The sequence below is a fragment of the Hippopotamus amphibius genome, chromosome 11 (genome assembly GCF_030028045.1).
Source record: "Hippopotamus amphibius kiboko isolate mHipAmp2 chromosome 11, mHipAmp2.hap2, whole genome shotgun sequence".
NCBI lineage: Eukaryota > Metazoa > Chordata > Mammalia > Artiodactyla > Hippopotamidae > Hippopotamus > Hippopotamus amphibius.
In genome coordinates this window covers 70,293,630-70,305,912 of record NC_080196.1, presented here as the reverse complement: position 1 = coordinate 70,305,912, position 12,283 = coordinate 70,293,630, and the positions used below count along the sequence as shown (strand labels likewise).

At 35.7% G+C, this 12,283-nt stretch overlaps 1 protein-coding gene across 2 annotated transcripts in view; it reads right to left on the bottom strand.

Moving 5' to 3' along the window:
• CDH2 (cadherin 2) overlaps positions 1 to 12,283 on the bottom strand; it is a 221,866-nt gene that overhangs the window by 47,445 nt on the left and 162,138 nt on the right. For both annotated transcript variants that reach the window (XM_057699943.1, XM_057699944.1), the window contains 4 exons: positions 11,223 to 11,369; positions 9,302 to 9,457; positions 5,309 to 5,453; positions 2,456 to 2,628 (listed from right to left, as the gene is read on the bottom strand). In XM_057699943.1, the coding sequence (XP_057555926.1) occupies positions 2,456 to 2,628; positions 5,309 to 5,453; positions 9,302 to 9,457; positions 11,223 to 11,369 (621 nt within the window). The remainder of the gene's footprint in view (positions 1 to 2,455; positions 2,629 to 5,308; positions 5,454 to 9,301; positions 9,458 to 11,222; positions 11,370 to 12,283) is intronic.

The following is a 12,283-nucleotide window of genomic DNA, read 5'->3' as shown; positions in this document are numbered from 1 at the left end:
CGGCCTCAGGCAGAATTACCATAAACCATCCGAGATAGATACATTTTTCCCATGTTAAATGAATTTCAGAAAAGGAAGGTTTTCCATAATTTTCCCTAGTAACTCATTGCTGTGTTTAATAATTTCACTGTCAAGAAGCAATTTCTCATACTGTATCTAACCCGTGATTCTACAGTTTCGAATTCATGTCCACATTCATTTCATCAGGTCGTGGATAGCTGCTTCTGTCCACTGCAAGATATACTTAACCAAAGTACAGCCTGACTTCCGACTTTCACCCTCTAAACTAAATACAGTCTCTTTGGTTTTTAAATATGGTTGGTTTGCTTTGGCAAAACTATCTTTCATTCTCTATGCCTCTTGCTTTTCATAAAACAGCCAAGCTAAATATGATAGGAATATTACTGTATGAAAACAAGATGAAGTCCCATTTCTGTATCTCACAATGAGAGTGTGAAATGAAAGAGAAATATTAGGTTTGGGAGATGAGCTATACCTATTTAGTATGTGAGCAGCCTGGCACTCAAGAAAGAATATTAAAAAATATACCAAATTCTCATATAAAATATAGCACTCATGCTGAATTTATTGACGTTTAAGAATAGTATTTTATACAAGTAATGGAAGAGCTGTAAAGACATACATATTCCAAATATCACTGAACTTAAAGGTACCACTGCAAAAACTAAATTTCAACAATCTCTGGTGCAAAACATTCCTAGAGAAAGAATTGTTAACACCTGGGAATTAATAGCACACCATAATAGCCATACCTCTAATTCCAAAGTAAGGCTCTCAGCTCAGTTGTGAATTAAGTAATCTTGATTGGTTCATATTACTTTATTAAAGTGTTGCTAGCACTATCTTGCGTATATAATGAATTGTAAAAGTAATGTTTTCTTTGATCCAATTCAAGTGGATGTTACTTACTAAGACAAATAAAGCGTCATAAAAACCAACTCCTAGAGTCTGTCATACAGAGTGAAGTAAGTCAGAAAGAGAAAGACAAATATTGTATGCTAACTCATATATACGGAATCTAAAAATGGTACTGATGAACTCAGTGACAAGAACAAGGACGCAGATGCAGAGAATGGACTGGAGAACTCGAGGTTTGGGAGGGGGCGGGGGGGTGAAGGGGAAGCTGAGACGAAGCGAGAGAGTAGCACAGACATATATATACTACCAACTGTAAAGTAGATAGCCAGTGGGAAGTTGTTGTATAACAAAGGGAGTTCAACTCGAGGATGGAAGATGCCTTAGAGGAGTGGGACGGGGAGGGTGGGGGGGGGGGGAGTTGGAGGGAGGGAATACGGGGATATGTGTATAAAAACAGATGATTGAACTTGGTGTACCCCCAAAAAATAATAAATAAATAAATAAAATTAATAAAAAAAAAAACAACTCCTAAAATCCTTGTCAATAATATTTATTATGGCAGGTCTAATGTTTCCTTTTGACACACATAACATGAGGTCTCATTACTATAAAAGCTGGCTCAGCCAGAAACCTATAAGCATGGATCTCTATGAGTTGGCACTTTGATAATTCACTCACACAATGATTACTGATGGTCAATAATGACCTTGAGAATCTCTAAGAAAATGGTCAGAACAGAATGGAGAAAGAGTGTAAAACACTTATGAGGGCTGGAGTCTTCAGGAAAGGATATAAGAAGGGCTTGAATGGCAACATGAAGAACCGTAAGGTTCAAGACCAAGAAAAATCGGCAAGACATTCCTGGCAGAAGGAATCACATGAACAAAACACAGCAGGGTGCCAGTGAGATGACCCATCTGGAATGGACTGAAACACCTATTCCCTCTCAGACTGTGATACGACATAATATTTCAATACTGCCAACATTTTATGCCTTTGCAACAAAATATTATGCCAGAAGTGTGTTTCTCTGCATTTATAACTTTAAAGGCTTGTCAGTAGAATGAACGCTGTTGGTGTTCAAACCTGTTAAATAAGTTAATCTTAGACTTAAAGGGAAGGAGATCATCTCTTCTGTACTAAATCAGGGGGCCACAAAAAAAATCATCACACAGGTCATTTATAGCCGCTTAAAGATACAAATGCTAAAAATTATCCTAAATTTATGTACACTTTATTTGGGCATGATTTTTAATTTAATTCTTCACCAAAACCTTTGACTATGAGGGCAAACAGAAAATGCCAAGAATTTAAAAAATCAGATATCAGAGTGTTATCGGTATAACTTAGTCAATGATCACACTAAACTTTACATGGACCAGCAATGACTTATCCACTAGACATACATCATCTGACCAACTTGAAGTTCTGTAGAAAAAAGGACAATAGATTTCTTCATGACCATGAACATGTGAATAATCTTGTGGAGATGTTATTACCTGGAGACAAACTGTATGTGACCCTGTGCACTTTTAAGATTACAAACAAATTCAAATACAGATGTCGGTTGGCTTACTTCTCTATCAAGTCCAGCTGCCACTGTGATAATGTCCCCAGTCTCATTGTTGATTGTAAACATGTTGGGTGAAGGGCTGCTTGGCGCCTGGGACAGGATTCTGTACCTCAGCATCCCATTGAGGGCGTTTGGATCATCAGCATCGATGGCAGTGACCGTCATCACATATGTTCCTACACGGCAGACATGGAAAAGGGAATGGTCACCCTTCACGTCAGGGTCTCCCAGATGGAGGTTATATTTACCTTCTCCATCAATCTTCACTCCACTTCTTCAAAGCAACCTTTAATCATTTAGACTTGATTAAAAACACTACTGATAAGGACAGAACTCACTTCAAAAACTATAAAACATGGTTGAGATGCTTGAAAGGAAAACTGTGAAAAAAATTTACACATGTATGAAGACAATGTTTCTATATATGTAGACGACAAATCCACTATGTGATTCAAAGAGAGAATCCCTTTAGACCTTCATTTATATAAAATGCAAATAATAAGTGACATAGATGCCATTTGAAACTTCTTTTATGGTCACTGATGCCTTCTCTCTGCTGTATTTTTTCCGTTATGCAGTAATATCCAAAATGACATGTTGGGCAAGATTCTCCCCAATGCCTAAGTCACTTTCTGAAAGTAAGCTGGGTGCATAACGACACACACTCCATTTACTGCGGTCATGAGGAATCATTCCATGCATGACTATTTTGGCACATTGAATAGGGAGTTTTGCATTGTGGTTCATAATTTCCTAGGAGATTAAAAGAACACTGTAACAAATTCAGGGACTTCAATTTATTAGATATTGTGGAAAGGAAGTCTATAAAGCATCAGGACCAAATAAATTCAAACTAGCTAGACAAACTGTGCAACTGAGAAGTAGAGAAAAAAGCAGTTACTATTTAAGATGGTTTGGTCCTTGTGATCGTTATAAGAACTGTAGTTTAAAATGTTCTACCTCCAATCTACCTTCTCTTAAGTACCCTAAGGTCAATTCTATTTTAGATAGAGCCTTTATAGTTGCTGTTCCCACTACAGGGCACATTTTTATGCCTCAGAATTAACTAAAGCTTGTTCACATAATTCAAATCTCTTTTTAGAGCTTGTCCCTCTAAACGATACCCTGTCTGATTATGTGCCCACTTTATTTTTTTTTCCCAAAACTTTTCTGCACATTTTCTTGCTTGTTTGCCTTTTACTTTTCTCCTCTACTAGATTTTAAGCTCCAACCAGGCACAATTGACTTGTCACTGCTGTTTCCACAGTGTCAGAACAGTGCCTGGCATATAGCACATGCTTTATAAACATTTGTTGAATGAATGAATTGTTAAAAGCAACAAAAAAACCCATGTTTTGGAATCTTGAACCAAAATACTGCTTACAAAATTGCATTCTAGTTTAATTCAAGATTCATGACATTATCAAACCTTGCCTAGAAGCATGTTTTCAAATTTACAGAACAACCGCAGGAAATCAATTCATGAAATGTCTTTACACCACCTGATCATTGACAGTCATTTATTTATGGGGGGGCTTTATGGAAATTCATGGTCAGATGTGTAATAAATTTATCTGTAATGGTTTATTTCTGGCTATTTTTATAAAACAACACGATAAAATTAGAAATAACAGAGGAATAGAGACAATGAATGATTTTAAAAGACCAAAAAACTTCCCCAGGCAAAAAAAAGCACAACGTTTATTTATCCTTAGAATATATGTATAAGCCTTGTGTTTTCGTAAGGATATGTTTAACATGCTTTGACTTTTTTTCCCTGTATTTTAAAATACTGACGAGCGCGACTCTGAAATGTGACTGAGACAGAGCCACAGATGGTTGAACTTCCTGCACAGTCCCTGTCTTCCCACCCCAGCTGCCCCACCCCCACCTCTACTCTTCTGAGGATACAAAGTGTATGTGGACCAGGAAAAGTGCCAGTTTACGACATAGTTGGTTATAGCTATAAATTGGGTTATGCAAAACCAGCATAGATGACGAAGGAAATATATAGTGTAAGTTTAAATGTTGAGACTTCCTTAAATACAAAAAATCAAAATATAATTAATTCTCTCTAAACACCCAAACATCTCAGAGAGCTGGTGAAATGATTTACCATCCCAACTGATTTTCCTGTCCATGAGTTTTTCAAACTCAAGGGGCCTTTCTGGCCTTGCTATTCTGCTGTGACCGAAGTTTACATGGTTTTCAGTACAAGAATCTAAAATCTTAGTCAAACATCAATTCACAATGGCGAGAGGCTTTTTGGCAACTGCTGTTTCTAGGCTAGATCACTTTCCATGTCTCTAGTTTAAATGCAAGGGCTGCAGAAAACACTAGGGTCACCCTGAAAGTATCTTGTGTAGCCAGAGAACAGCAATCTCAGCTGTCTTCAAGCTCCCTCTCTGCTTTTGGTTTTGCCTTACCGCCTGGTCCTAGGAAAGCCATGTGTTCTAAGACTCTCCAGTTGTTTTAGGTGCTGCTATGACTAATAAGATAAAAGCTACACTTTATGAACAAAAAGCCCCTGGTCTTCTGGTGCTCACTTTCTAGCTGCATGGCCTTTACCAACCAGAGCAGAATTAAAGGATCATATAAATTCTACAGTCTAGAGTCAGATACTATAGGATATATTTTTTCAAAGGTGGAAAAAGTTATTGTGGGCAGCAGAAGGATATTTTTCTGTTTTCTCTCTTCAACCTGTTTTACCCTAAGTTACCTTCCTTTTTGCCTAAAAGCAGCATAAATAAAAGAAAATGACACAAAAGCCTCACATTATTTCTCCGTATCTTGCTCACATACTAGTGTTGGATTAAACCTCATTTCTTCAAGCAATCTCCAAATGATTGAACTTACCAGGCTTTGATCCCTCGGGAACCGTCCCATTCCAAACCTGGTGTAAGAACTCGGGTCTGTTATCATTCATGTCAATAACGTTGATGACAATGTCAATCGGGTTCTCCACTTGGTTTCCATTAATATCCACTGCATGTGCCCTCAACTGCAAGAGCAATCAGAAAACCAAACGATTCAACAGATTTAGGTCTCCAGTAAGACGATAAAAGGCACCATAACCATGCTACCAAAACAGCATGGATGGACCAAAAACCAAAAGCTATTCGTCCCATCAAAAAAAAAAAAAGGAATTCCCTGGTGGTCCAGTGGTTAGGGCTCCACACTCTCACTGCTGAGGGCCTCAATTCAATCCCTGGTCAGGGAACTAAGATCCCACAAGCAGCGTGGCATGACCAAAGGGGGGGAAAAAAGCTATTCGTCCCATCAAAAAGATGTAGCAGCGAAAGGTCGCCACTTGCTATCTGCTAGGCATCCTGCTCAGAGCTCTATGGATTTTAACTCATTTAATCTGTACACAAAAGAGTGAGGCAGAAACAAATCCACATTTGAAGGCGAGGAAATTGAGCTTCAGAAAAGCTAAGTAACTTTATCCTGTTTATTGACAGAGCCCCTGTCCAAAGCCAGCTCTCTCCAGTTCCCAAATCCTTTAGCTAAGTCCGTACAAAAGAGTCAGGGTAATTAAAAATGTGAACAAGAGAAAAGAAGAGAATCTAGAAAGAATTAAGTGTGCACAAGGAATTTTGACTCTTTTTTTTAAATTGTAAAAATCCCTCACTCATAAATATTAAAAGCACATAAGACAGTTGTTCCTCTCCCAAGGTTGAGTTCTCAGTATTACAGATATTTTAGAAATTTTATCTTTTTCTTTCTTTTTAAACAAATATAATCACTCAGCTACTCTTGGCAAAATATCTTCAAAATCTTTTCATCCGGCACATAGAAAACCATTTCAATCTTTTCAAAAGCTGTGCAGTGTCCCATCGAATTGCTTCTTTTTAACGGGAATGCTTCTGTGATTTTCCTGTTAAGGATGATGCTGGTTGCTGGTTTCTGTTGGATATGCTTCATCAACTTAAGCATCAACATATCCTTTTTTTATTTAGGTCACTTAACACATGAAACAAAGTAAATTTTATTATACTGGCCTTTTCAATACCTATAGAAAGAACCCCTATTTCCCTTGACTTATTGAATATATTACATTACATTAAGAGATTCCTGATAATGAACTATCCTTGCCTTTCTGCAATTAATTCTATTTTGTTACGGATATTGCTCATTCATATGCAAGTAGTGAGAATCTGGAGAGCAAGAATTTACCCCAAAATTGACCTGAAAATGTTTATTTCCTGAGTTTTAACCACACGAGTTCAGATAGTGAGAATTCGTACAGAAGAGATATTTAGAATTTTTTTGTATTGATACTATTTGTATTCATAAATTAGAGACTAGTTTAATTAGGGACTGGTCTATTGTATGCTACCTTTATTAAGTTTCCCAATTAATATGATGTTGTTTTTCTGAAAGGCTTGGAAGTTTTACTTCTTTCTTTATGTTTTAGAACAATATAAAAAGCATTAGAATTACATGGTCCTTAAGGACTTTAAAAGAATTGGTTGATAAAACAATCAAGGCCTTTGGGAGGAGGGAGTTGAGTGATACTCAGGATTTAAAACGTTTTTAGTTTTTCACATGCTTATTTGCCTGTGTATATCCAGGGGAGTCTTGCTCTACCACATATCAATATTTTAATAATTTTCAAAACTTCAATAATCTTAAAAGTTTGTACAAGTGAAAAGTTCAGCAAATATATTGAGAAAAATAAGCATCTAAAATGAAACACATGCATAGGTGGAGTAAAAAGTATGGAATGACTAAGTATAGATGCTAAATCAGTGGGAATATGGATTCAATGTATGGTGTTTGGACAACTGGGCTGGCCAAAAATGAAAAACAAATTGGATCTATATCCCTTTCTTCCTTTAGTAAATAAACTCCACACAGGTTAAACATTTAAATGCAAATAAATAAATAAATAAAACAGATAAAATGGGGGAGATCAGCATCTTGGAGTAGGAAAGACCTTTATAAACATCTTTGGAAAGTCAGAATGCATAATAAAATTAAAACAACAACAACAAACTTCATGATGTAAAAACTATAAGTTATAGTAAGGTAAAAATTATAAACGAAGTTTAAAAACAAACAACAAAGAGGGGAAATATATGACAAATCATGTATTAACAGCTCTAGTAGATAAAAGGCTTTTAAAAGTAGTTAGATAAAAAGATAAACAATTCCCCCCTAAAATTCAACATAAGACAGGACAAAGGAAATCACTTTAATTGGATATTCAACATATGCAACTTAAAACATGAAGATAATTTTTTTTACAAATAGTACTGGCAGTAAATAAATTATGTCTGGAACTGATAATGGAGTGGAAAATATCTACTACGTAGTGGGCAGGCAGTGCAACACAACTATTATAGAGAACAATTCCACTATATTTATTAAAATCATTCCAATTTTAGGAATTTTTTTCCAAGGATATAATGGTAAAATGTACAGAGAGATGGTTACGGCCACATTATTTATCCAGTAGTTGTAAAATAAAATAGAAAGAAGTAAATTACCCAAATATCTACCAGTAGGGAATTAGTTAAAATTATATTAGAGCAATCAAAAATGATGATATAAATAAATAATGATTTACTGGCATGGAAAGATGCTAAATATCATGATTGCTGGTTTCAGAGAATGATCCCAGCTTCAAAACAACACATTTATGAGTCTATGCACAGAGAAATATCTTACAGAATATCACCAAAGTTAAAAAAAAAAAAAAAAGGAAATGGTTAGTTTTATGTACTGAGGTTGCAAATTCTTTTTACTTTCTTATTAATACTGTATTATTTGAAAAGTTTTATTACTGTATTATTTCAAAAGTTTTTACAGTGTGCCTATATTATTTTCTAAGAGAAAATGATACTTTCATTAAAAGTTTTAGTAATTCATGCAGAAATTGGCAATGTAATAAAGATCAATTTAGGTTTCTATATTAAATGCGTGAAAACATTGTTGAAATTCTGTTCCAGAAAAATGTGCAAGCATGGCTAGAAAAAAAATGAAAGAAAAATGCTTTCTGGAATTTAGACTTTACTATTAGGTAATTTTTGAGTTGTAAAATACTCAATACAATATTTTTAACTTGGGAAAATCAGTTTCAAATAAATACATATATTAAAAAATAGGAACATATAACCATATACAAAAGCTGTTATAACTCAAAAAGAAAATGTAGAAAAATAACACAAAAATTAGCATAAGAAATATAACTAGATAATATACCTAAGCAAAGATTGCTCAGATTGGCAGATTGATGAAACCAAGTATTGACAGGGTTACGTAGAAAAGGGAAATTTTAAATCCTAGTAGGCAGACCAAAACGGCATATCTTTCTGGAGGTAATATGACCAACAAATAAAATAAAAATGTGCTATCCATTTTCTATGACTCTAATGGTAATAATAATAACCAGTGGGAACAGATAAAATGACAAACATAAATGTATATTAATAAGAAACTGCTATTAAAATGACAGTTTATAAATTCAATGGAATACTATACAGTCATTAAAATATTGTGATCTTTATATAATTTACATGAAATAGTTTTGACCCCTTTCATGTAAATTTGTTCTCATAAGTGCTTAGCCACATATCTGAAGGCGAGTATTGGCATGTAAATAGTAATATGATTTTAGGCAATTTTAGTTTTCCTTTGGCACTGTTTGTTTCTTACCCCGAGTATTCGTCAATTTTATGAAATCAATAAAATTCTTAAAATAAATTGGAAAAGCTACAAGTACACTTTTGGTGTGAAAACGCTCAGGATCAAAGCTTTAAGACTGATATGAGAGGCAAGTGTTAAACCCTTCACATATTTGGAAGAGGATTACTACAGAGAGTTATCAGCTGGTTGAAATCTTACATGAAACCGGGCTATCAGCTCGCGATCCAGAGGCTTGGTCACTGACAGCTGACCTGAGATGGGGTTGATAATGAAGATACCAGTTGGAGGCTGGTCGGCTCCTGGCCCGGTTACGCTGTACCGTAGAGAGAGGTTTTTATCTCTATCGGACCTGATCTGAGGGTCAAGAAGACAATCACATTAAACAAGGGACTAAGTGAGTTCATTAGCAGAGACAGGGCATGCCGCACCTCCTGGCCTCTCCCAGGTACAAACGTATACGGTCTCGTCCCAGAAAACCCTTGAAGTTCTCCCAGTCCCGTTCCCTGTCCTTGCTTCTCGGTGATGGGCTTCAAAAAGAGATGTCATCTATCACCAGAAAAGCTGGGGGCAATGTTAACATCTAAAAGAACACTCACTAGGAGCAGTGCAAAAGTCAAAATTAAGGAGCGTTAGTTTTTAAACAGAATCAAAGCCCTCTCCTGGGAATTTGGAGGTTAGAGTATTTAACCCAGTAATATGTGTCCAATTTAATGAAGATAAAAATTGTTTACTTTTTGCATCAGTGAGGATAAGAAATAATTGCCTGACCATAGTATGAAAGAGCTGCACGTGGAAACTCTAAGAATATGGTTGAGCCTGGAAGTCAGATTCCTGTACTTGCATCGTGCTGATGTTTTTCACTGCAACCGAAGCTTCCCATGTTATTTTAAGGGGCACCTAATACCCCAAATTCTTTATTAATAACAAAGTATGCAAGAAATGCTTTTATATAATATAATAATATTTCTATTACTCTTAAAAATTACACCCATTATCGGCTCACTGCCTTCTCCAAATACAACACTTTCTGGAAAAATAAGTTTACAGATGAGTGGTCACAGGAACAGGCTACAGAAAGGGAGGAGGAAGAACAGTACAGAGAAAGGGCTGATAGAGCAATACTGTCTGGAGGTGATAATAAGAGATATTTGTGTATTAGGTAAATACCTTTACTCCAATAATAGAACCCAGGTTTGGTTTTGTTTTGTTATTTGAGTTAAGGCAAAATTCTTTTCTTTTCTCATTCTCCATTAAAGTAGAAACATAAGAAACGCCTTGATTTGGGGGTTAATGTCTTTCATTGTTAAACTGAATTATAATACACATTATCAGAGACTATACAACAAATAAATGACTTATTAAAAAATACAGCTCTCAGTAAGTATGTGTTGGAATGCTAAATTAATCATATACAGAAACATTTGCTTTCTACTAAATGGGAATACAAGGACTTTGTCTTATTTTCTTTTTGTAATAAATAACAGGTTGCTAATTTTACTAAATATGTAGAAATATCTGTCATTTTTTTTCTCTGGGTCTGATGGTATGCATTTCGAGTAACTGGAAAAAAAAACCTTACTCTTTGGATCTGAAAGCCTATGTTTTTTGCACAGCCCCAGGGAGTCTGTTAATGGTATCAGAGGTCATTTTTTATTTCTTTAAAAAACTCTCAAACGCACTTGGTACTAGCATTTTTAGCACTGACTGCCCCTTTATTTTTTCTTTGGCCCAAAAGCTATCTGTCAAGGGCAAAGATCATCACCGGGAGTGCAGCTTTCAGACACGGAAGCTAAGGTGTGTGGGAAAGGATACCGTGTGAGTGAGAATGCATGTTGGAGCTAGGGCTCATGTTTTCAGACACTGAACAAACTTTATCATCCAAGGCGTATAGGACCCACCCACCTGTAAATAATCAGAGGTAATGAAAAAATGGAAAAGAGACGCTTTACAACACTACAGACATTTCATCAACGCTATATATATATATATATATATATATATATATATATGTTTTAGTACATACATGTCATAAACTCTACCTTGTGAGAAAAGAGACAAAAGCACTTCTAACACACACTTGACACAAGCCACGGAGATCAATGAAATTGTGCTACCTTACCCTGACAAGTTCTTGAGGGAAAGGCCCTCTGGAGTTTTCTGGCAAGTTGATTGGAGGGATAACCCAGTCTCTCTTCTGCCTTTGTAGGTAGCCATTGTGCTTAGTCAGTTGTCTTGGGAATACGATTTCTTCAATTTCTCGTGATTCCTTCGCATTAAAATACAAGAAGACATTCCTGAGTACTAGGAAAACATTTTCTGAAAGTGCATCAATATCAATGGATACCGGTAAGCATAGGAATCACAGTTTATTATGAACAAGAAAATAGGTCTGGAGGCCCTCTCCTTGCCCCCATACTAAAATAATAGAAAACACCATAAAACTGTGGGTGATAGTGTTCACTGAAAAACTGAATTCCAAACAATTTATTATGTGGCACAGCTGTGTAAACTATTTGCAGTTTCTATAAACCATCTCAGATAGTAGTTAATATTGAGCAAAATTTAATAGTACCCTTTTATACATTTCTCATTAGTTTAAACCACAGTTCAGGTAATGTGCTACTGTACATTAAATTTAGATCTTGATGTGCTAAAATATAATTTGAATTCCAAGAGAAGTTTAACACATACTGCTAAGGAACGTCTCAAATATTTATGACCCTATTAAATCCCACAGAATTAATGCTGTAATTATTCTAAACCTGTGTCAGCCGTGATGGATGCTGTAGATGACCCACTTTGCACAAGGGGTATTAATCTCTGCTGGATGTCAACATTTTCTTCTGTTTCTCCCTATATACGTAGACATTTTAGCCATTAGCCCTTGCTGCTTCAATGCTATCCAAGCTAGTTGGCCGGAACACAGCAAATCATCAACAACCAAAGCCTCTTCCCGCTCACTTAGCAGTTCCTTACTTTACAGTACCCAAATGACATGATTCCCCCTAACAGTTAACAGAGTAACAAATTACATTTCACATAATGAAAGTCCAACATCGGTAGAAGAGAAAAAATGATATCTTTTTCTCTCATACTGACTCATATTTGACGATGGCTGTGTATATCACATTTACAATTAAGTACCAGAAAAGCATGTGTGTATTCTTATATCTCACAGTA